Source organism: Biomphalaria glabrata, chromosome 8, assembly GCF_947242115.1.
Source record: "Biomphalaria glabrata chromosome 8, xgBioGlab47.1, whole genome shotgun sequence".
NCBI lineage: Eukaryota > Metazoa > Mollusca > Gastropoda > Planorbidae > Biomphalaria > Biomphalaria glabrata.
The window spans coordinates 9,483,369-9,509,644 of NC_074718.1; the positions used below are offsets into that span (position 1 = coordinate 9,483,369).

Consider the following 26,276-nt stretch of genomic DNA (forward strand, 5'->3'; position numbering starts at 1 on the left):
ATTTATTAGGGGAGACAAAAGTCTCCCATATTTTTAACACATTTATGAAAACGATTGTAGATTTTTTTCAAAATAAATATTTTTTTTTTTATATTTGTACTGTTAAGTTATGTAAATTCTGTTATTCAAAGTACTATATTTACACACAAAAAATGTTTACTATTTTTTTCAAGAGAAAAAATCTATTTAGTATGCATTGTGAGGGGGAGGTATGGCGAGAATGAATGTTGCTTTGATGTTTTGCTATGTTGGTTATATCCCTTAGATATGTGAAAAGTCTTGCACGTGTTATGAACTGAATGGTTAAGTCTTCCTTGAATGTGCGAGAGAGTGTGTTAGTTAGTGAGGTCTTGTTCCCGGTCCAGGAAGGTTGGACAGTCGCTTCCTGGACTGGTGCTTGTGTATTAAATATTTATTGAAGTTGGTGTCATTATTTGTGCTCTATTGGATATTATTAAAGTATTAATTAAAGTATCATTGTTATTTCACGGAAAGTATTATTTGTGTTATCCATATATATATTTAAAGTTGGAATTTGTTTAGTGATAATTGTTCGTATTTGAGTAATGAGCCAAGCAAGTATTAATTAATTGGAATTGTAAGTAATCAAGTAACCCCCTAGTGAGCCAATTTAAGTCAAAGACAATCAATAGAAATGAACCCTGACAGCATATAAGTCAGACATAATTTAAAACAACAATTAATAAGTAGTTTTTCATAGCTCGTGAACTGCATATATGAAACATCAAACCAAAGAAAAAAAAATAGGATTTTTAAATATTTTTTTTTACGGAAATGTTTTATTCTTGAGGAATAAGAGATTTGCCCTTTACATGATAAGACATCAGTTAGGCCAGGTTCACATCTAACTTCGATCACATTCACTTTCACCTATCCTTTGGTCTGCTGGACCGCTGGGGGCACCACACAAGATCTGTTAACCTTTCTTTTCTTCAATATTTTCTGTCATTTGTCTTTGATAGAATTTCATTCTGATAGTATTTTTGATACCTGCCTTTTTACCTGCCTGGGTGGACCACGTCGGAGGCCGATTTTCAGTTTGTTTCCACACAAACTGTTTTTGTAACCTTATTTTTATACAATATGTAGGCCTTCTTTGTACAAGATTCACTAAACAGTCCTTTTTCAAACGCCTTCTTTATTGCTAATTGAAGATTCGATGAATGGCCATATATAGGCTATAAGGCTAGATCTTTAATTCCATTAAAACCTGCAGCTTCTGTAACCATGCAAGTGTCTATGACTACTGCAAATTGGAAGATTCGTTGACAACTTTTTCTCAAGCCAAATATCTGACTACTTAACTCATTGACCATTTGTTAGCGATTGAGAAAAAAGATTGTCTATTTTCTACGTTCTGAATATCAGAAGTTGGTGCTGTCGAATGTAGCGGCGGCTGACGAGTAACGAAATGTATTATTTTAGCGTTGAATGAAATGACTCATCGGCTTTTCGTTTGCATTAAAATTCTGATGCCCTCGACTTGAAATTACACTTCAACATTTTTACAAAAAAAAAAAACGGATCGAAGCATCAATTAGGTTTTTCAAACATAGGGCCTAAATGTAGGCTTTAGTCTATCAAATGGATCTAAATCTAAACATTTGTGAATGGATCTTGAATTCGAATATTTTTATACTTTTATTAAGATTTTTTCTCTAATGTTTTTTTGTCATGTGCGAGACGGTAGGCCTATATTATAGGGCCTACGCCCCCTCTGCTAGCGGCTCTATATATAGTTTGCCCTAGACTAAGACTAAGACCAAGACTAAGACCTGCCCCGGATAAAAGAGAATTTAAGGAACGTATATAGACATATTAATTTTACAATGCTAATTTAAAAAGTAAAAAAAAAAGGGTTTTAAATTTTCACATCGATTTAACGGCAGCTAGACTATAATCAATATTCGTTTTATGTGTATTAATTTACAAAAAAAAATGATGAGTTGAATCTTCCGTCATTAGTTAATTTAAATTAACAATAGTATATAGATTCTAGGCCTATCCCGGCACGCACTTCAATCGTCCAGTTGACTTTGATCGGAAGAGAAAATTGTCTACACAGCACTAAGGTTGTTGACATGCAGAGCCGTCCACGTGACAACGAATCTCTCCCGCTATTGGCTGCTGATTATTAGTCCTGTTTTCTCTCTACACAGTGACATTCTGAGGCAATAGCACCTACTGGAATCTGAACGCATTTCCCCCTAACTCACCAAATAACATCTTCATGGCAGCACCTTCTAATTTTTTGGGATCAATGACATTGAAGGCTCTTCTTGAGGATCCTATTCTGAAAAATCCACCAGTAATTGGAATAAGTGAGTAGCCTACATGTTACTTAAGTAGAAAATCAAAACTTAATATTTTATATTATAACCATCTTAATTAAAATTAGGTCAGTTCTTTATTTTAAAGATTTGTATAACTATTTGTTGATTAATTCATCTAGAAATGTCTTGCTCATTCTATTAGAACTATGATTCTGTATTTATTTTACGTATGCATAGTTTGATTATCATATTTATAGATCTAGATCAATTTGAGAGGGTATTTTTTGTGTAAACAGCAAGTCATGCGCTCTGCAACGTGAAATGTGACGTCACGCAATGTATAATACTATTTATAGACCTCGGGTTAGTCTTAGTGCAAGTGTACTACCAGCACGTTGTCTGCAACGTTTCATTTGCTTGTTTCCTGGATGGGTTTTTTTTCACTAAATCTCTATTTTTTTTATTTTTAGTTTTCGTCCAAAGAAATTATGGAATTATAGGTTTAGATCTTTTAAAAGATGTATTTACTTATTTTATTATTCAGCATGATCATTTTGACTGCATAAAAAAATAATAGACTAGTCAATTTTCACTAAACCAGAGAATGGACTAAAACTAAAAGTTACAAATATTATAATTATATATTATATCTTTAGTCACTTTAGACTAGTATGCCTACTTTAGCCTTAAAGAGATAGATCTAGATTCTAGATCTAGCACTAGATATGAAAATCTAATTATAATAAAAATATTTTCGTTCGCTTTGTTTTAGGTCGTTTTTTTAGTCATTATAGAATGATGTAGATCTAGTGGTAAAACTTCCGATCGAAGGTCCCTAGTTTACCAGTCAATTATTTGGCAGCTCTCTATATAGATCCTGTTACACTTTTTCATTTTCTGTACATTTAAAAAAAAAAAAAATTATATCTAAAATCTTATAGATCTACAAGGCAACATTTATATTGATAGAAAAATGTTTGTTATGCGGAAAAAAAAAAAACTAAAAAGAATTTAATTTATGTTTTAAAAAAATCATCTAACATCTAGGTAAATCTAGATCTATATATTATTGACAAATAGGGAGAAGACGAGAAAAAAAATCAATGATTGATTTATGATGTTGCTTCAAAAAAAATAATTTATAAATGGTTCAGCAAAAAATATGTTAGGGTGGGGAAACCATGCAGACCCGTTGAATATAATATAGATCTACTGTTACTGGTTGATGCATTAATTATAATCAAATAAATAGCCATCTGACACCATAGCACACTGACAATGGTCTAAGATAGGAATGAGAAAAGGGGAGCACTGAAAGTGAAGAAAATAGAAATAACTTTGCATGACAATTATTTTTTGTCATTATTCTTTTCTATACACTTTTTCTTTTTTTCCCTTTGTATTTCCATTGTAATAATGACTGTAGCATCAACAATGAGTGATATATATATATATTATCTGCAACAGGAAAATCATATATTAGTTCTTTTTTTTTTTTAGTTGTTCATTTACAAAAAAAAAAAAAATTAAAAAAAAAAAAAACTCCTTTACTTCAAGCTCCATTGATCTTATGAAGTGAAGTGTCTCTGTTTTTCTTATCCCATTATGTTGTAGTGAGTGTGATATCTTAACTCTCTCTTAACAAATTTCTACTACACGTGAAAGTTCAGCTTGTTGATGTGTGTTTTATATAGGTTGCACCACTCGGTGTTTGGGAGTAACATCCCTTGTAACTGTTGTTAACCAAGATGGCCTAAGATTAAACAGCTGATTTGGTGTCTATAGCTTAAACCTAGAGTTTTGTTATTATTCGTTCATGTTAATCAACACAGCTAGAAATTATCTCTGTAGAATCTAATCAATGCATTTTAAAGTAATTGTATAATCTTATTTTTACAGCTGATGATCCACAAAAGTTGAAAAAAGAAGATGACTTGCCCCTGTTTAACTATGGTTCTGCCTTCTTGGGACCCAATCTCTGGGACAACACCATCGATAACTTTAATCTGGAATACATGGACCTTGATGAGTTCTTGTCTGAAAATGGCATACCTGTGGCAGGAGATGAAGGCATTAAAGGATCCAACAAAGGAGATGACCTACCAAGTAAAGTTGGTAAGTAGTTCGCATGTAAACTATGCGGCTTTAAAAATAAAGCCTGACTCTTTTTGCTTTTTTTTTTTTTTTTTTTTTTTTTTTTTTTATTGTAGAAAGTTCAGATTTTATCTGTGACTAATAATGCATGTTTAGAATAACCAGCTAAGCTAATGTCTAATATCTAGGAACAGAAGAAGTACTGTACTACTTTTTAAGTTATTTTAAAACTTTTTGATTTACAAAACGGATTAGGAACTTAACTTATAACTATTTCTTATTTATTGTCTTCCATCTTTCAATGAAATTCAATATCATTAATCAACTATAGATTTGTTTTTACCTGCTAAAAAGTAATCGAAATTGCTTTATAAAAACACTTTATTTTGATAAGTCTGGTACCATTTCTTGAGGGATTAGATCAACATGTTTAACATGCCCTGTTAAAAAATATTTTTTTTTACTTCCTGTACTTTCTTATTATGCACTCTGTGCTGAAGCTGCCTGTTTTTTTCTGATTTTTCCTCCTGGTTGAATCCTGAAGCATTTCCAATGTTAGGGTATAGCTGTAAAGGAGCAGTAGTTTGGATTCAATGTTTTACTTGTCCCAGGTGTGTTGTCACTCAAGGCTAATGGGCCTCTCCTACCCGAATCAGCAATGCTGCTGATTCCAGAGTGTTTGCTGTTCCTTCAGGAACTGTAGTGTGGATGACATCTTTCTAATCAATGCTAATGCCCAGGCTTTCATCTCATCATCTACATGAAGAAGGGGGCATGGTGGCTGAGTGGTTAAGAACTTGTCTTTTTAGCCTGGGGACCTGGGTTCAAATCTCAGTGAAGACTGGGATTTTGAACTTGCATGATTTTTAGGGCGCCCCTGAGTCCACCCAATTCTAATGGGTATCTGATTTAAGAGAAAGTAAAGGAGGTTGGTTGTCGTGCTGGCCACATGACACTCTGCTTTTCAACTATTTATCAAAGAAACAGATGACCTTAACATCATCTGTCCTACAGACTGCATAGTCTGAAAGTGGAACTTTACCACTAAAGATGGCCAACAGTTTTCCTATGCTTATCATATTTTAGCAGTTAACTAAGCATAATATTGTTAATTTCAATATTTCAGCTGTATCCTCTACACCTTCACAACCACCATCACCTCGTCAGTACCTGAAGACTCCACCTATGAGCCCTTCACAGTTTCTGAAGATCCCACCTCCCAGCCAACACTATCCCCCCATCTCTCCTCCAACAGCTGCCAGTGGCAGCAAGAGTCCATCTCCCCCTGTCAGTCCATTCAATGTAGAGTTCCAAGTCAGCCAGCAGGATCTGGCTCTGACCTCCATACCAGGTGAGTGTGCTGTCTACATTTAGCTTTCTGACCAAAATATTTTCTGTTAAAATAGAATATTTGTAAGTAATTTCTCATCTCATTGGCATCTGCTTCCTCAATGTAAAAATCTTTAAAAACAATGTGTATTCCATTTGAGAAATTGGCTGGTATAGGTTACTGTATCACTAGGCAATAGTTTAAGAAAATATACATTCATTTAAAAAAAACTAAAAAGAAAAGCTTCAGAAAACAATGTTGTTATAAAAGATAAGCTAACAAACTGATATGTAAGTTTGAGAAAGTTAAGAGATAGGTTCATTTACCAATTCAACGGACTTAAAAAAAAAAAAGACTCTTGGTGAAGAGTTTTTCTTGCAGTAGTAAGCCTGAATTAAGAATCAGAATTTAGTCAGCTTCAAATCGATCCTAAGTCATAGTTGACAAAAATTTTATATTTCTTTTTTTTTTTTCTGCCAAACTGCTGAGCTGTATTTTAGGAACAAAGTGTACTTTAAATATTTAACTTTAATAGTTTGAAATACTTAAGTTGCATTTTAGACTTTGCTCAAACTTAGCATTAAATAGTTTTTAAAAAAATATACAGAGGCTTTTTCTCAAGCTCTGAACATTTATTTAGAAAAGTTATTCAACTATCATATAAAAAAAATGAACACAAAAAAATGATTTTTTAAAAACTTTCTTCTTGTCTGTTGAATAAGTCGATTCATTTCACACATTTTCAACTAGAATATATTAGAATTAACCTGTAACTTTTTGTTGTTTATCCTGTCTTAGTAAAGCTTCCGTTCGTGACTTTAAAAGGTATACCTAGCAGCAGACGAACTAAAGTTTACCAGCTTCTTTTGCCAACTTCCTCAAAGACTTTGGTTTGGCAGCCATGCTCTTATACCGCAGCTACCATACCTAGATTCCTTTCTGGTGTTTCTATTTCTTTCCATTCAGCAATAATGTACATATTCTACAAAGTATACTGCACTATCAAATAATGCTTCCAGCCAGTGATATAAGATCTAATGATTGTATACACAAAAATAAGATGTCCATCTTTCACCAGATTATGGTGAAGATTCAACTCCTTATGTTCCTAAATGGAAAGTCTGGACAGAAGAAAACAGAAAAAAAAATGGTCAGTGGGTTGGCACTGTTAATCTCCTGCCAGTTCTATCAAAAGGGGTTGGGAAGGGGTGTTAACATTCTTACATGTTATTAGCTTTTTTTTTTTTACTTTGATACACATACAAACACACTCATACTTCTATACTCAATTTTAGCTGTAATTCTGAAACCAGTGTAAACCAGCCACAGCTGCATTAGAGACTAATAAAAAAAAGTTATCTAGTGCTTTAATGTAGTTTTCCATGGTTAGGACTAGTGAAGTTTTATAGCCCATGAAAGGTTGTTAATAGTTAAGTTTTATAACCCACTCATAAACATAACCCATCCAATAAAATTCTCATTGCAGGAGCATTGAAATGTGGGTGTATTTCTTATCTTTTGGTATTGTCTGATGGGGGAATAATACTTGCTAAGGCTAGATATCTAGTTTATTTGGTTGGTAGTCAACATACAGGTCTTGTCAACTTTGACAGATTTAACAAAAAATGTATGTGTATACTTTAAATATTTGGTGTCTGAGTGGTAAAGCGCTGGGCTTTCAAACCAAGGGGCCCTGGGTTCAAATCCTGGTGAAGACTGTGATTTTTTTGGGGGGGATCTTTAGGGAACCTCTCAGTCCACTCAAGTCTAATGGGGCTACCTGACATTAGTTGGGAAAAAGTAAAGGGGCTGGCCACATGACACCCTTGTTAACCGTGTGCCACAGAAACAGATGGACTTATCTGCCCCAAGGTATGAAAGGGGGAACTTTTCAAATTTTACTCTATACAAAGTCCTAAATCACATTAACTGCTTTGAGTATCTTTATTGTCTACCCTTAAAATATCTATAGAAGCAGTTTATTTTAGACTAGTATTGTTTTTTTTTTTTCTTTTCTACAAGATTATTAAAATAGTGAACAAAAGCAACATCCACAAACAAGCAACACTTATCAATTAAAGTTTAATCATGGTGTCTGGGTGAACACTGAGGGAAATAATAGAACTGGCAGTTGATTAATAAATGCGGTTATTAAAAACTACGCCACAGTCGTGACAGTGGCAAATTAGGTACGAAAGAAAGATGAATAGCTCTACATTTCAAAACTTGACCATAAAAGTCAAGAAATAAACTTAAGAGTTTCCCTCTCACCCTTGTCCCTACATCTTAAAACTTCACCTGGACAGTTAGTTCATTCACTTTAAACTGTATCTTTAGGCCTCAGTGTTAACACTGACATTGCACAGTAAACTAGCCGATAAAGAATGAAGCTGCCAGAAGATTTGAATGCTGCAGTTAAGTTGAGCCTGAGATCTGTATTTTCTGTCTAGGAATACAAGGATTCGTAGAGGAAAATATTGCAGGTCAAAAACGTAAACAGACAGAACATGGTACTGACAAAAACAAAGGGGTTGCAAATGATAGTCTGTGGGGAAAAAAAAGCCCAGCAAAGAAGAATAAATAAAATATAGTCTAACTAAAGAACATTTCTGTTTGTACTTGATTTTGTAATGGTATTAGACATGTATTGAAATGTTGGGGAGAAAAGAAGTCTGTCTACATAAACATGCTGCATCTGCATATCCTTATACAAAATTCTTATAAAGTATCTGATAACCCCTATGTCGTGTGATCTAAACCTAATTGTTTAAATAAACATGCAGTCTATCTTTGGTCTGTATACAAAAAGGCATCAAGCCATACAACCTGCAAATTAAAATTCATGATTTTTAATTGATATGCATCCATGCAATATTGAATTTGATTATTGTATTCCACTGCATTATGGAGCAAGCTTAAAAAAATTGTGGATATGTTTCTCTTGGGATCTTCTTATAAATAACCAATCCTCCTGCAAACTTGTTTTTTCTTAAGAGATTAACTGGCATTGTGGTACGTTTACTGAAAGGAAATGTAACATATTTTAAATTTTTTTGTTTTAAGGTTCTGATGAGTTCGACCCACGGAGAAGAAATTTTACAGAAGAAGAGTTGAAGCCTCAGCCTATTATAAAAAAATCAAAAAAGGTATTTGTATGAATTGTTTTTTTACTTGACATTTTCCTGTGACCTATTAGAGCCTTGTAAATTAGTAAGCTGGGTTAATGATCATCAAACATGAGTAAAGTGTATGAAACTTGCAATCCTGTGTCAATGTGTATGCAGTCCCTTGTAGTAAGCTACAAAGCCAGCTAGCTGTTCTTGTTGCTTAATCATTCTTGCCTGGGCATGACATGTCCTTAATTGTGCCTATGTGCCAAAAACCCAAAATATCAAATTTATCATTCTTGCCAGAGATCTTTGGCTAACACAGAATCTGCTGTATTACAACAGAAACCATGCTCCACCTTTATGATAAATTAACCTTTTGATTGTATCTTATAAAAGAGATTGTTAGATTCCTGGGTTGTCTTATCTTACATAATACACAGACGCTTTTTCAAAAAAGTGCTAAGGACTAAGTTTATCAGGATATCTTAGATATCTTGTGGGATTAGTGGTAAAGTGCTTGGGATAGGAATCAAGGAAATCTCATATTTGAATCTCTGTAAAGACTAGGATTTTGAATTAAGGGATTCTTAGGGAGCCCCTGACTCCACCTAACTCTAATGCGTACCTGACATTAGTTAGGGAAAAGTAAAGGCAGTTGATCGTTCTGCTGGCCACAGAAATAGATGACCTTTACATCATCTGCTCCATAGATTGCAGGGTCTTAAAGGGGTACCATTACTCTTTTGCTCTCCAATTCTACTTTCATTATCCAATCAGTTTGGTCATGTAACAATACTTGACTTCAAGAATACTTAGCATAACTTTTCAATGCTTACATCTGTACATATATCCTAGTTAATTTAAATCTAGATAAAATTTATGGTTATTTAGTAGTTTTGAAGTTATATATTTTATCAACATAGGTGTTTGTACCCGAGGATCTGAAGGATGACAGATACTGGGCCCGTCGTAATAAAAATAACTACGCAGCTAAAAGGTCAAGGGATGCTAGGAGGGTCAAGGAGAATCAGATTGCTCTTAGGGCTGCTTTCTTGGAGAAGGAGAATTCCTGCCTCAGAGAAGAGATGAACAAGTTGAGAAAAGAGAATGCTAAGTTGAAAGTCAGACTTTCCAAATATGAAGGAACCTCCTCAGACGAGGCAGTGACTCAATAGCTTTCCTCTTGTGTCCAGTTTTTAAGATTGATGTATAAAAGTTTGAATACATAAACATTGAAAATGTTTCAGGTTACAAATGTATATAATATATATATATATATATATAGTACAATGAACTGTTGTCTTTTTTTAAGTCTTGTTCTTGTAATGATAGGTTACTATCTCATTTATATTGTTAAGAAATAAGTGTTAAATTGAGCCATTATTATGGAATTCTTTAGCATTTTTGAAAAATGAGAGAAAAATTCAGGACTATTCAAAGATAAGTGAAAAAATAGGATAAAAATTATTCTAGTTAATAAAATATTTAGAATAGAAAAACAACAGAAACAAAACAAAAACAATAATGTTAACATATTTCAAACAAAAGCCTTCATAAACCTTATTCACATCTTCCTGAACCACATCCCACACTGCCTGTTGTATAAATGTATAGTTCACTGTTAAGTGTATTATATCATGTAAAGTAAGCGTGCCTTTGTTGTTGGTTTAAAACAAAATTCTTACTTCTAGAATAGTGAAATTTCTAAAACATTGACGAGATGGTTAATTTGGTACCTGTTTTAACATTGTTGCTTGGTTAATGAGCCTCAGTCAAGTGTTAGCAGGATGGCCTTTAAGGAAACATTTCAAAAATACTATTAAAATCATCCTGATATGGGGTGCCATACAATTTAGAAGTGAGAAAGTATTTCACAGTCTGAGCAAATGAAATTTGCAGAAAAAACTAGTCTAGTCCTATTTTATACTATAAATAGCTAAAAGGTGTATAATATCTTGTAATATTTTTATTACCAAGGATTTATGCTTTGTTAATGTAGCACCATATATGATGTAATTTTGTTTTTTAACACTTTGTACTAGGGCTTTGGAGTAAGCACTTCCATTTAAATTTACTGAATTCTATTACCATAAGTAAAATTTAAGTTCCCCTTTCAGATCTTGTGACCTATAGTGCAGATGATGTAAAGGTCATCTGTTTCTGTGAAACATGGTTAACAATGTTGTCATGTGGTTGACGCCTTTACTTTACCCCAGTTATTGTCAGGTACCCATTAGAGTTGGATGGACTCGGGGTGCCCTGAAATTCACAATCCCAGTCTTCACCGGTATTTAAACCAAAGACCCTGTGGTTTGGAAGCCAAGTGCTTTATCCCTCAGCCACCATGTCCCCATAAGTGGTTACCTCCAAAGATGTACCAGATCTAATTCTGCTAACAAATAGTTTTGATCCCATAGACATCCCCTGCCCAGAATCCACAGTGTGGCATGGAAAATTTGTGGGGTCTGAACTGGATTACTTACTGCTCCCAATGTGGCTGACTAGAAACTAGGCTGTAGTCTTGTAACACTCCTTTAGATAGAAAATGGTACCAATTGTGACTTGCATTTATCACAGTGGCCTTGTAGTTGCAAATTAGTTACATTATTTAAAACAAGGGAAACATTTATGTTTTAAGGCTTCAAATAAAAGATTGTAGTAATATTGTGTTGTTGTCAATGTGGCAGCTTGTAAATAGTGTGAGGACACAGTTAAAGATAATCTCACGAAGACAAAATGTTTTGTAACAATGTAGCTCAATAAATCATTAGAATTTATTTTTCAGGACAATTTTTTGTTTAAGCCATGAGAAATGCTTATTTATCATTAATTATTTTGAATTTGACATATGTGTTTTTGATGATGTAGCTTGTCTATCTTCAAATTTAAAGCTGAACCTTAAGAAACATAAAACATTTCTTTTTTTTTTTTTTGCTACTGTCTTTAAGTGTTATTCCAAAGCTGTCGATGATTCTCATAATTGTACTTTGTTAAGAATAAATAATCTGTGATACCTCCAGCTTGCTTGTATCAAATTGAGACATGCTTCAGACTTAGCTGGTGCTTAGAAATAGGATTATAATAAGGTTAAATATTAGTTACTGTTCAGAGTGAACATAAGACTGGTATAGATGGGCACATGTTTTTGGAGAACCACTGCCTTTGACAAATAACTCTTCTAACACATCCTAGACATTTTTCGCATGTGTGTCAGATCTGATGGTTATATATACCACTAGTTATTGAGAGAAATTATAAATACATATTCAAAAATGGTTACTGACCAAACCTAATTTGCCTTTTTTTTTTTTTTTTTGAGGATACTTAACTTGTTATTTAAACCATCTGTGTTTTTTTTTCTTTAAGCTCGAATCTTTTGTTTCTTTAACTGTAAATGCTCTGTGAATTTAAGTTTTAACAATGTTAAGTAAAATGTGTGGTCCATCCACAGTGTTGAATATTTCAAATGTAACTTTTCTTGACAGTTCCTCTGTATAATGTCATTCAAAGTGACTGTCTTTCTGCAGCTTAATGGAAAGATATTTTGACATGGACACATCTTTTAATTGTGCATTATATTGGGGTTTTTTTTTTGTAAATATGTAATTATTGGTTACTACTAACTATTGTATAACAATGAATTTGTTGTCATACTATCTAAACGAATGAAAACTAGATCACTTAAATCATAAAGTACGTCACTTTTAGCAGTTGCTGTTTTAATATACACGTACGTCTCATGTTCTAATGCATTCCTATTTTGTTTTTTTTTTGCATGAGATAACTTTTGATCAATACATTGTATCCAGAGAGAGTGTTGCTTGTAGGTTGATGACATTTTGAAACTTTTTTTGAAAGGTTATTGCTTGAAGAAGAAAAAGTTTAAAACATGTTTTTTATTTGTTTGTGCTAGATATAAAAAAAGGTAGCAGTGTTTACTGGTTAGACCAAAACCTGTAGCAATGAGAACATGTATCTGTTAGTCTGGAATTAAAAATAAAGAAATGGTACTTTTTTTTTTCTGTAAAAATAAATGTTCTTAAAAGGATTTTTATTGAAAGAATATGACCACAAAAATGGAAGAAATTATTGACATCTGTATGTTCATGTAGAATCACAAAAGGATCATCTGTGTTAAAGGTCACCTCGGCCTGCTGTTATGTGTCTATATCTTTGTGATCAAATCATGAGTAGTTGTGTGTCTAACTCTTGTGTTCAGTCAGTCATGTGATACTCCATTTGTTGGCGTGCTTTAGAGAAACCTCAAGAATAAATTTGGTGTTCACTTCATAAAGTGTGACTTGTGTTGACTCCTCTTTTGAGATAACCCTTAAGTTATCATTGAATTATTCTAGAAGCACTTTCAGGATAACTCAAGTTCCTACTGACAATATTTAGGCTTCCAAAAGAGATGGATGGAGTCTTAATAATAATTAATATATTTTAAAAAAAAGTGCACACCATCTTAACTTAATTGGTCCCCCAGAAGATGGCTTCATTAATATCTGACATGGCAAAATATACTGGTCACAAATGGCACTCTGTAGTCACTTGAATGGTTGCTTTCTAAATCGGATGCCATTTATTTGATGTCCTTTATTGTGAAGTGCAAATCCATTTTAAAAAACTGGGTTCAAGAAGAGTCAATAAATAAAGAAATGAGAATGGTCTACAACACTATTATTTACATAGCAATGAGCTTTGTGCTTTTTTTTTCTCACATCTGTCTAGTCTGAAATTATTTCTCTAAGCCAGGGGTATGCAAATTATGGCCCGTGGGCCACATGTGGCTCGCCAGAGTGTTATATGCGGCCCTCGAACACCTACAGAAATCAGGTGTACCATAAGATAAAATGTATAAGAAATACTAATATATTCAAATTAAATAATTTTAATTATCTTCTTATCACTTATGATGAAGAGGAGAAAGAAACATTGTCTCTACTTGTCCTTCTAAACAGTTAATCCCAACCGAAAACTCTACAAGGGAAAGTTTGTGCTAAACTGAATAGAATATCAAACAAATTATTGATCCAATTATCTCAGCGATCAAACTTAGAGCTAGGGGTCTTAACCACAGACAGTTTCTATAAGTACTTGAAGTTTATTAAAAAAAAAACTGTTTTCCTCAGTTGTCTTGTCTTAATATGAGAAAAAGAGTCTTTGACCTTGTAATCACAACAAATTTCCATAAGGAACATAAAGCAATATTAATCTTAGTCTTAAGATGTGAAAGCATAAAATTCTGATGCTCGGTACCACAGTAGTGTCTGCTGAGTTAGCATGGGCAAGGTATTGAGAAGAATATGGGATCTCAAGAAAGAAATTGTTATGTCCTTGATGGACATTGACTGTGACTTAGTAATATTTCTAATACGAAGTGGAAGACAAGACTTTATGTTTTTCATCGTAGGTATTGCAATGGTTGCTTGTACATGAAACGAAAACTTTTCATTTTCTGCAGGCAAGCAAGTCAAAACAGGTTTTATCACTTTCCTTAGCTGAACGGTGAAACTATGTCTTGTATAATGGTTGAAAAGTACAAAACTTCTGGAAATTTTCAATATCCCCACTTCACCATCTAAAGCAGCAGCTGATTCAGCTCCAGAGAAAATACTTCCAAGCAAATTATGACCTCAAAGTGAAGTTCCAGTCAGTTCTTCCACTGGAGTTTTATGGGTACCAGAAGCTGTATTTCCAGACTTAAAAAAAGATAATTCTAAACTTTTTACATTATTTCGGTCCGCATAAATCTGTAAACAAGTAATTTTCTTTTGTTTGAAAATAAACAAGTTTAAAAACAGGTCAATACTGACTAGCTGTAAATTGACAGCAATCACAAGATGAGAACTTATTGTTCCTCCACAGTTTCGGAACATTATGCACGAGTGTAAACAGTTAAATACTTCCCATTAAGTACAACTATACAGCTGAATTGCTGCGATGAATTATTGTAATGTGAGGCTATAACAAAGTATAAAAGATATTCTTAAAATTAGTTTTAGAAATTGTTAAAACTTGTAATTCTTCTATTGGTACTGTAATAAAGATGTAAATGTTTACTACATGTTAATTAAAAGACTATTAGCTAGCGTATTCTGCTATGTAAATACATTATATATATTGTTACGAATCTCACTATCCAGGCTCTCTGCAAACTGCACCATACACCACCAACTTAAAGAACTTGACAACTCAGGGCTCCAAAGTAACGTAACACTTTAATAGTTGATAAATAACAGCCAATACTGTACAATTGGCAACACGTACACTGTACAAATATCTCTCCGATAACACCGTTCCGCCGTATCAACTCTTGCACTGGCCTCTCCGTCTCGTTCCGGGCTTGCACTGGGTTCAACAGTTCCGGACTGACTTCACACACTAGGCTCGTTGTGTCGGACTCGATCGCAGACCAAGATCAAGACGCCGTTCGTCTCAACTGTACTTGATAGTACTCCGCACTGAACCGTCGTAATGCTCCGTACAGAACCACACCGCTGAACTGTGCTGTAGTCGACCGTGTTTTGAACTCTTGTCGTGAACCTCCTTTCTGAACCTTGCTGTATTGAGCCCCTTTTCTCGACCGTCATGACTGCGACACCTCCGCTCTTATATAGGGTCCCTACTGGCCTTCTCGAACCGGACAGAACGCCGCTCGACGTTTCTAGGTGGTCAGATGACTACAACTCTCGTGACGCTCCTGAGTTCTGTTCACGACGTCGATCCTTCCCGGACCGCCGTCGATCCTTTCCGAACCGCCGTGTTGACACTCGTCTCGGCTGATCGTGGTAAATCGTCACGGTTGACCGCTCGTCTAGCGCTGGCCTGGGGCGATTTGCGTCGGCTGACTACACTCACACCACTACCCCCATCTGTGCTACCACCAGGTTTATAACAATATATATATATATATATATATATATATATATATATATATATATATATATATATATATATATATATATATATATATATATATATATATATATATATATATATATATATATATATATATATATATATATATATATATGCAGCCCCCCATTCCTAAAAAATTTTTAATGCGGCCCTCGATTAAAAAAGATTGCCCACCAGTGCTCTAAGCAACTAGCTATGGAATTTCTCCAGCCAATGAGGGGGTTACTTAGCAACAATTGGCTGCTTGATATGAACATTTGATATTAATTGGGAAGCTTTAACAATTTTAAAATCTAAATTTAAATACAAAACTTAAATACAAAACTTCATTGAATTAGTAGTGAAATTTATTGACAAGGGAAATAAATTGAAAGTGCTAAAAACATGGTTATAGTTAGCCTCTTTTTTTTTTTTTCAAATTGCACATTTCAATGGAAGAGCTTTATCCATTAGATCTAGATGTTATACATAAAATAAACAAAATTCAACCTATAACTAGATACTTAAACTACTTCATGGTAACAAATAACAGACTACAATTGCAAATCTAAGCTGAATAACTTAAAATACAATAAATTTACTAACACTATTATGCATCCCTGATGAAAGTCTAATGACCAGTGGGAAATAAACATAAACATCATTGTCTGTCTTGTTTCCTCGGCACAAGAGTTGGCAACAAGAAAAAGTATTGCACCATGTTCAAAGTTCGGTCTCCTATTTTACACATGCACTTTCCTATTTAATGGTCAGATGTTTTTAAGGTTCTAGGCTTTGTGTATGAAAAGTAGGCTATTGAGTGAAGGCAAGACACAAAATGTCTTCACTGTTGGAAAATTAATAGAAAGTGCACGTTTTTAACAAATCCCTAAGACAATAGTGTAAAAAAAAATGTGTATATCTAGACAAAAGTTGGATTATATGTGGAACAAGTATATATTTGCTTAGTCAAAATTTAAACAACAAAATACATTTTGCAAACCAAACCAAAAAAAGAGACTGGATGAAGGTTCTGGAAGGATGTGCGCTGAAGTATTTACATTGTCATTCATAAATCATCCTGAATGAGGAAGTCAATTATAAATAGCAATAAGCTTTACTTTGTTCTTGATAAGCTCATCTATAAAACATCCACAGCCAGGGATGCTAATATGCCAGTTGTCTGCAATTTTTATGAACATAGAAAACAGTACCCACTAGGCTTGCTATAGTTTGCTTTACAAGTTTCAGATGTTCTTTCAGACTTTGAAGATAATTACATCCTATCCCAAACCACCCACAGGACAACAGTATGGCAATGGGCAGGGTTTGAACCTTGCATCACTGCAACCAAATAATGCTCCAGAGCGCAGACCAAACAACCAGGTAGCCATTAAGTAGGGCTTCTCTATCTATATATAGAGATGTCAATTATAAAATAAAATTATTTTAAAATAACATAAAAATTTAAAATTGTTATCATTCCTGTCATCAACAGATTCACATGATTTTGTTAAAAACTATCAAGTCTTTGAAAAGACTTTGACAAATTTGATACTCTTCGGTTTTTGTTCTGTCATAAATAAACAAAAAAAAAGTTCACATTGCACAGTTGTTTCTGTAGACATTTAAATTAAAACAAACAAGTATATATTGAGCATCAACACTAAAAACAGAACACAAATAAATGTGTACATATTGTCAGAAATCACACATGCATATTATTACTATAGCACTAAACTAGGGGATGGTTAGTTTAATGGACAGATAAACTTTCTCTTAACCTGAAACTTATGTACTTTATTTTTAATCCCTCTGATGCTGAAGGTCTAAATGATCTTACCCAAGTTAAATTTATGGCCTTCACACACATAGATATCCCACTTCCTTTAAAAAAATACAAATGAATAATTTGTGGTTAAAAGAATTTGACTATCTGATCAGGTGAGTTTTGAAGAGACTAAGGGTATTTGTATGAAAGATCTAACTAGAATTTCAATATTAGGAACAGATGAAGAAAATTAAGCAAACATGCAAAAATAAAAAATTAATGCTATTGAAAAGCTATTTCTATTAAGTTTAATAAATACCTATGTTGATTTAAAGATTTATTTAAACTTTCAAAAATAAGAATGAGAGCCAATACACGAAAAATTATTTAACAAAAGCTTAGGAATACTGAAAATAAATCAAAACGCCACTTTTTCACTCAAAACACCAGCCCTAACTGGGTAAATATAGTGCCCAAAGACCTATATTAGAGTGAAGAATTTGATATCTGCGCTGCTGATTATACTTAACGTCACACCTAGTCAAGTTTCCTTTTCCTGCCTTTTAGGTGTTCTGGCAACAAAATCTTTTCTTTAAAGGAACTAATTTTGTTCCTTTTCAGTCAGGATAAAAATACATAATGATAAACACTGGCATGTTAAATTAAATCCACACTGGGATATATAACAAGATACTTCAAGTCTTCTCTGGGATGTTCTCAATGAGTATTCAAAGTAACAAATATTAGAGTTAAGTTGGACTACACCAGGGGTTCTCAACCTGTGGGTCGTGATGATTTTCCAGGGGTCGCCTAAGACCTTTGAAAATATGGATTGTTATTGTCCATTCTTCTATTGCTGTGTGTGTGTGTGTGGGGGGGGGGGGGGGCAGCAGAGTGGAGGATTGTACAAAGGGCTCGCCGAGCATAAAAGGTCGAGAATCGCTGGACTACACCATGTTGGCAGGCACCTACCATTTCTACTAAACATCACAAGCAGCACACAAAAATCAAAATTTATGCAATCAATTTTGGTAGCATGTCACCTCCTACTATTTTTAGCATGTTCAGTGTTCTAAATTCCCATTGTAATTGTGAAACATGAAAGGGGGAGGGGGGGGGTATTGTCTTTGAAAGAGTTCAATGCTGCCTGGGAGCTAAAAATACTGAAACCAAAAAATCCATGACATCAAGTTTTGAAGTCGCAGACTCCCAGATTGGCAGCACATCATCTTCGCCAACCAGATAGGTGGAACTAGGTTTTTGTACTTTTCTTCTTTGATTTTTCTTTATGCTTCAATAGCCTCCCTCTCAAAAATACATGTGCTTCTCTGATGAGCCATCATCAGCTCCAGCAACTAACTACAAACATAGAGTTAAGATGAATGTCAAGTTAAATAAATAAAACATGACCATACAGTCACTCACTGAATTCACCTTTCCACCAGATTTTCTTAGCTTTTCAAATTAACATCACATTGTTCTGTTTTAACCTCCATGAACTGGTTTTCAATATGACCAAGTCTGATAAAATCATTCACTAAAAAAAATAGTATACAAAATAAATTATGAGCATTTTTTTTTTTTCGAAAATGTTTTTATGGATCAATTTGGTTTCTTAGCTTCATCGGGTAATTTAAACGTCTAGTGTCTTCCAGCAAGGCGATGAACATCTATTGAAATCTAGGTGCCAAGCATAAAACAATCAAAATGTTCCCCGGAAGTTTGATACATCACACTAACCAAAGCTCTGCAAGACTTTGATATATCAATGTTTTTATATAACCCACTTAGAAAAACAAAACAGGCAATATTGCTAAAACAATACAATCAGATAATTGTTCTGGCTTTCCATAGGTTAAAAATAACCTTCAGCCACCAGTCCTTCTGCGCACCTCATGAAATCATTTGTATCAGGACTATTGTCTCACAGCTGTTAATTTTGTTCTAACAAACACTTCATTGTAAAGTAACATACACAGGGTTATTATACAATATATCACAAACTTGGTCGTATTATGACCACGTAATATGGTGGGTAATAAATATAATAAAAACTGTGAATAGTGCAGCCTCCTTAAGTCCGGTTCACGTCTGCACATTTCCGTATGTTCCGCTGGGCGCTCTGTACAGTTTGGGAATGTATAACATTTGTAGACTAATGAAAGCATATTTCTTCACTCCTGTATTTTTTAATGTGTTCTCTCTTCGGCAGCCAACACTGTATAAATGGGATTAATTTTATAATAATAATTTAAATGTATTAAAACTTAAAATTTTTTTTTCTTTTCTTTGTTACAAAATACAAATTATATTATACAATATAGTATTAATTGTCACAACCAGTGGCATAAAAACATGGCTATTTTTCAAAATGGCTTAAGTTGGAATCCCAACACTAGCTAAGTTGACCATGCTGAGCACTTAAATTTAGCACAGAAACTTTCCAGACACCCTCCTTCCAAAAGAGATTGGACCATAACACACTGAGCATGCGATAGCGTGAAAGATATGTATACAAAAGCAATAAAATTATATACCTTAAATCAGATAATATTGCCAATTTGAAATTGAAAGCAAAGTCAAATTATTTTTTTGTTGTTTTTATAAAAACATTTTCTTAAAAAAGGCACATTCAATGACTTACATTTAAAAAATAAAATAAAAATATAAATGTAACAAAAAATAATTTATCGTGTTTTGGAGTTGTTTCTTGAAGTAAAATTCTTCATATTTCTATTAAATTAGGTTTAGCCTTTGGAAGTTGGTCACCTCTACTGACCTTAAAACACCTTTTGAAAAACATTAGCCATACAAAAAGTAGCTCTTCCTTTTATATCCCCTGAACTATCTAACCTTTATTCCATTTTTTTTCTTCTAATTAATTTTTTACAAACTGAAGATGGATATTGTGTAATATTTTTGTTTACCTTCGTAAGCAGTCCAAAGATTGTATAAAGACATGGGATGCCAGGTTGTGGTGGCGCTGAAGAATATGCACCATCTCCAATGTGACTGCCATGGAGGTTCTGTCCTTTCCACTTTTACAGAATGTTATTCTCAGGCCATTCATGGCTCGAATCACCTGCGGAAACAATGTTCAAACTATTGAATCTTGAGTCAGTTATTAATATTGAGTTGGATATTAGTCAAGGCTCGTATCACCTGCGGAAACAATGTTAAAACTATTGAGTCTTGAGTGAGCCAGTTATTAATATTGAAGAAGTTGGATATTAGTTAAGGTTTGTATCACCTGCGGAAACAATGTTCAAACCATCAAGTCTTGAGTGAGTTAGTCTAGATGTGATAAAACAGGATTTAAAATCAGTGAACATTGATACTGACCACTGGGAAGACATAGCCTTAGACCGCACTAGTAGAAGAGAGGCAGTGAACAAGAAAGCTATGGACAGCGAGAAAACATGGGCCTCAGCTCTTGAAGAAAAGCGTGCCATACAGAAAATAGCTGGCTCCACTAACACCAAAGCGAAAGCCACCTTGACCTGCAATATATGTGGACGGGAGTGTTTCTCCAAAATAGGGCTCCACAGCCATACGAAAAAGTGGTGTTCCAGATGAACCATATTCATTCTACGACTGAAGGAGGCCATAAAATATATATATATATATATAGTCTAAACAGAGAGAAAGCTTTGAAATACCCACTCACACACATATATGGTTGAAATGAATAAGTCACACTCACAAATATGGTTATATTGACACATTCACACACATATATGGTGGAAATGACACACTCACACAAATATATGGTTGAATTGACACACACACACATATGATTGAATTGACACATTCACACACATACATAGTTGAATTGATACACTCATACACATATATGGTTGGACACACACAAAAACAAGACCTACTTCAGCAGCTGTGTGGAGGACTTCTACATTTTTACTTTTCTTGCTCATGACATTGCTCTGCAGCATTTTGATCATGTGACTAAGGGAACCAACTCCATGGCTTTTATCCACTAAAACAAAAAATGTTTACCACAATAATGAATATGAAGCAGAAGTTACAATACCACAATAATGAATATGAAGCAGAAGTTACAATGAGCCAAAACAAAATGATGGAAACAAACTTTTCAGAAACATTTTACCTACATTTACACCAATTTGTTTCATGTAAATTCACACCAATTTGTTTCACGTAAATTCACACCAATTTGTTTCACGTAAATTCTCACCCATTTGTTCCATGTAAATTCACACCAATTTGTTTCATGTAAATTCTCACCAATTTGTTTCTCATTAATTCACACCAATTTGTTTCACGTAAATTCACACCAATTTGTTTCATGTAAATTCACACCAATTTAATGTAAGCATATGATGGTGAAGACTGGGATTTTTAATTTTGGGATCTCTGGGTACCTTTGAGTCCACCCATTTCTATGGGCACCTGACATTAGTTGGGGAAATGTAAAGGTGGTTGGTCGTGCTGGCCACAGAAATAAACTGTAGGCCAGAGACAGATGACCTTTACATCATCTGTCCTATAGACCACAAGTCTGAAAGGGGAACTATACTTTTTATATGATGGCAGATATTTGCAATGGCTAAACGTAGATTAATTACAAGTTTACAAGGTTATTTTTATACTTAAATACATTTTTTTTCTTCAGGTAATAGTCAAGTACTAGAAAAGTGGTAGGATGGCACAGCTCCATTTTGGAAATACAGCAAAATAGTTATAAATATCTGGTGTAGTTAACATTGTTACAAATATCTGGTGTAGTTAACATTGCTACAAATATCTGGTGTAGTTAACATTGTCACAAATATCTGGTGTAGTTAACATTGCTACAAATATCTGGTGTAGTTAACATTGTCACAAATATCTGGTGTAGTTAACATTGTTACAAATATCTGGTGTAGTTAACATTGCTACAAATATCTGGTGTAGTTAACATTGCTACAAATATCTGGTGTAGTTAACATTGCTACAAATATCTGGTGTAGTTAACATTGTCACAAATATCTGATGTAGTTAACACTGCTACAAATATCTGGTGTAGTTAACATTGCTAAACCTACATGGATCCTCAAAGTGTTTTGAATAGTGCACGTAGTACTCATACAGTTTGGCAAAGGAAGTTATGTTTAATTTTTCTTGCAATGCCGTACTGCCAAATCTGAAATAAAACAATATTTTGTTAAGAGTTAAAATTAATGAAATAAAATAAAAAATTCGTAAAGTGTTTGAATATGTAAAATATATTAATAAAAATAAAGATATTTGAAGTGACAGTGTAAATTCATAAAGTGTTTGAATATGTAAAATATAATAATATACCAATAAAAGATATTTGAAGTGACAGTGTAAATTCATAGAGTGTTTGAATATAAGTAAAATATAATAATATACCAATAAAAGATATTTGAAGTGACAGTGTAAATTCATAAAACGTTGAATATGTCAAATATATTAATATAAATAAAGATATTTGAAGTGATAGTGTGTGCTATTTCATAGGTTTTCAATAAATGAATAAAAGTTTATTGAGACAAAGTTAACCAACATTGACAGAAACACTGGTCTTGGGTATGCTAATAATCACACTTGATTGCAGAAGAAAAAAAATACACGGAAAAGAAAATAAATGATGTCAATTGACCTGAAAATGTTAAAGTCAAGACCTTGACCTGTTGATTTGTACCTAAGTATACAGGCCAGAAGGAGAGAAGTTAGAAATAAGAGTTGATGTTTTTGAAAAGATCTTTTTAAGACTATACACAAAAAAAAGACTAGGGGGTCAAAGTTGGCCACCGTTAGCCATTATAGTTCAGCCTTTCGTCAATTAATGTGCTAGCTTTTTTTTTATTTTAAAATCTGAACATAAATGGAACTCACTTTTCTGCTAAAGTGGCTTGCTCATTGATGCCTATATTAAAGGCAAGGGCAGAAACTGGAATCTCTTTTCCGGCCTGAAGTTCTTTGGGCAGAAGGGAGAAAACCTCTTGATTTACTGGCATGTCTATGATGATGTTATGCCTAATAGAGAACATTAAATAAATATATTAGCTAAAACCTAAAATAAATAAATAAATTATGGCTTTTATGTAGTGCTACTTGTGGTGGTGGTGGTGGGGGGGGGATATGGGAGTAGGTTTTCCTTGCTGCCTTTAGGCGCTCAGTAAACACAATTCCGCTCGAGTCAGGTGTCAAACCTCGAGCCCCCCTCCATAAGTAGCCAAGCCAAGCCAAGTTCAAGCATACTTAGCCTTTCGACAATGCTTCCCACTCAACTACTCAAGTAATAGACAAACAAATCAAAACTGAACGTGTCCAAAGTAAAGTTGAACAAACCAGTGCAAGCATGACAGAATATTTATGACTAGGCAGCATGGAAAGCAACTCCCATAATTCCTTGGCAAGCAACTCCCATAATACCTTGGAAAGCAACTCCCATAATTCCTTGGAAAGCAACTCCCATACTTCCTTGGAAAGCAACTCCCATAATTCCTTATATATCGTAATTAAAGTCATTGAATAATAAATAGAATTACTTAAAAGTAGATGAATATCTTTCTTTATGTTAGGGGTGAACAAAATATAGATCTATCCATTGCTTGATATATAGTATTAATCTAATTGTTCATTTGGATGTGAGATTTAAAGAAATTCTTGGACAAAACAATAGCTAGTGTACCTGTAAATGTCTGGGTAGGGACCTTCTTTCACAAAGCTGTGGAGAAATCAAGAAACATTCAAATGTCTAAAATACAAATCACAATTATATTACAAAGCTCCGAAAAAAATAACTCTACTCTGGCTCATCTAGTGTTGGAACTGGGATGTGAAATCATGAATTGAAATGAACTTGTCAAAACAATTCAGTTTTTTTTCTCTCTTTTAATATAGAATTTTAAAAGACATCAAGGGATAATAAATGCTTCCCTATCCTCTACTATAGGGACTTTGTTTATTTTGTCTAAGGCAGTGTTTGGCAAACTTTATTCCTTGATGAAACTCTCCGCACATTCAGAGTATTTAGCAGTACACTTTGCTTATTTTTTACTAGTTCATTATTCCAGTAATTTGTGGAACACCTATTCTGGCCTTGCGGATACCCTAAGGTTCCGCAGGCTACTGTTTGGGAACCACTGCTCTAAGGCAGTCACATGGATGCCCTAAAGAGAAATGAGTAAGACAAGAGAATGTTCAAGAAAACAAAAGCAAAGGAAAAAGAACTGTTAAGAAATATATCACCAATAAATAGCAAAAATGGAGATTTGTTTTTATAACTTCAGATGTTCCTTCAGAAATTAAAAGTATTTTGTCCTAATCCCATACACCCCTGCAGGATGTCAGGCCTGGAGAAGGTCAGGGCTAGAGAATGTCAGGTCTGGAGAATGTTAGGCTTAGAGAATGTCAGGCCTGGAGAATGTCAGGCCTAGAGGCCTTTTCCTATATAAACTCAATAGCTTTAAACTAAATATGAAGATCCTAGATCATTTTTACAGCACAACTATATACAAAATCTGCTAACATACGGAATAACTTGTTGGCAAGGCAACGCTTCATCTAAACAGTTGCGCCGCATAGAAAACATTATAAAAAGGGCATCGAAAATCACATGCACATTACCATAATTTAAAGGAACTTTTTGAACAGAAATGTCTAAGAAAAATCGCAAAAATCTTGGACGACAACAGCCACCCGCTCCATCAGAACTACGCCAAGTTGTCATGAAGTGGGCGACTACTGTCAATCAAGACAAGAACAGAGCGGTACAAAAACTCGTTCATACCTTACTCAGTCAGACTTTATCAACACCATCCTTTGATCAAGAAACATGAAAAGTACCAAGATGCCTGAATGAACTTTTTATGTTGTGTCTGTTTTATTTATGTGAATGTTTCTGTTGAGTTGTTTTTATATGAGAAAAGAGTCCTTGTAATCACAACAAATTTCCATAAGGATCAATAAAGCAGTCTTAGTCTTAGGCTGTCTGGCCTGGAGGATGTCAGGCAGGGCTCAAACTCTAGGCTATTAAGACAACAGTCCAAAGCACATACCACATGACCAGGCAGCAATATGTATGTCCTGGTAGACTTACAAAAAAATACAACAATTTGGAGAAAATGGTAAAGAAAATGTTATTCAAACTTACCATCCTAAGGAAGCTCTCGGGGTGTAATCCTCATTTTTCAGGGGCACTAAACGAAATGAGACAAAGTTCAGATCATCCACTGCCACCATCATGTCCTCCAGCATGCAGAGCTCACTCCCATAGCAGCTGAGAAGCCCCTCCAGCTCACAGAGAATGCCAACAGTGGACAGCTGCTTTAAGAACTGGGGGTCCTTCATCTTGCTGGTCAATGTCATGGCAGCGAAGGTGCTAACTAGTGTGGTAATCTGGACCAGAGAGAAACAAAACTGAAATCAAAAGTACTATGATGCTGTGTGTTCATATCACACTGGCCCAATAAGATAAAAAAACAAAACAAAAAAACTATTAAACACTTAATCAGAGTGCTGACCATATAATACCATAGACAACAGTTGATAAAAAAAGGTTAAAGCTACTTCAGTGGTCTATTATGGGAATGTTAGAGAACTGCTGTAATGGGAATGTTATATTCATTATTATATAAAGTTTCTTGTTTTGGGAACGCTATATTTGTTGTTAATAATAACAATAGGACTTGCCTTCAAGTCTGAAGATTAAGAAGGAGTACAGTATTTTATGTGGCTAAGCGGTCCCAGCTGTGACCTACATATCTGTTGTTATGGAGAAGTTAAAT

At 34.1% G+C, this 26,276-nt stretch overlaps 2 protein-coding genes across 10 annotated transcripts in view; one reads left to right on the forward strand and one right to left on the reverse strand.

The window, feature by feature from the left end:
* Nucleotides 1-349: 349 nt before the first annotated feature.
* On the forward strand, nt 350-13,122 carry LOC106079631 (thyrotroph embryonic factor-like). 2 transcript variants are annotated; one of them, XM_013240833.2, is made up of 7 exons: nt 350-598; nt 2,181-2,342; nt 4,194-4,409; nt 5,515-5,739; nt 6,797-6,868; nt 8,782-8,864; nt 9,752-13,122. In XM_013240833.2, the coding sequence occupies exons 2-7, from the start codon at nt 2,252-2,254 to the stop codon at nt 10,001-10,003; spliced, it is 939 nt and encodes a 312-aa protein (XP_013096287.2). In that variant the 5' UTR covers nt 350-598; nt 2,181-2,251; the 3' UTR covers nt 10,004-13,122. The 2 variants fall into 2 exon arrangements, with proteins under 2 accessions (XP_013096287.2, XP_055893834.1); XM_056037859.1 differs by lacking the exon at nt 6,797-6,868 and having other exon boundaries at nt 355-598.
* Nucleotides 13,123-16,078: 2,956 nt separating this feature from the next.
* Nucleotides 16,079-26,276, reverse strand: part of LOC106054026 (inositol polyphosphate-4-phosphatase type I A-like) — a 42,036-nt gene continuing 31,838 nt past the window's right edge. For all 8 annotated transcript variants that reach the window (XM_056038477.1, XM_056038480.1, XM_056038482.1 and 5 more), the window contains exons 19-25: nt 25,643-25,887; nt 24,179-24,214; nt 23,380-23,520; nt 22,563-22,660; nt 21,384-21,493; nt 20,427-20,581; nt 16,079-19,717 (exon numbers count right to left, since the gene is read on the reverse strand). In XM_056038477.1, coding sequence (XP_055894452.1) covers nt 19,585-19,717; nt 20,427-20,581; nt 21,384-21,493; nt 22,563-22,660; nt 23,380-23,520; nt 24,179-24,214; nt 25,643-25,887 — 918 coding nt within the window. In that variant the 3' untranslated portion in view covers nt 16,079-19,584. The remainder of the gene's footprint in view (nt 19,718-20,426; nt 20,582-21,383; nt 21,494-22,562; nt 22,661-23,379; nt 23,521-24,178; nt 24,215-25,642; nt 25,888-26,276) is intronic.

Coding starts and splice junctions, on each gene's coding strand:
- LOC106079631 (XM_013240833.2), top strand. CDS start 2,252: ATGGCAGCACCTTCTAATTTTTTGGGATCAATGACATTGAAGGCTCTT. Junction 4,410..5,514: donor TGACCTACCAAGTAAAGTTG/GTAAGTAGTTCG, acceptor TCAATATTTCAG/CTGTATCCTCTACACCTTCA. Junction 5,740..6,796: donor GGCTCTGACCTCCATACCAG/GTGAGTGTGCTG, acceptor ATCTTTCACCAG/ATTATGGTGAAGATTCAACT.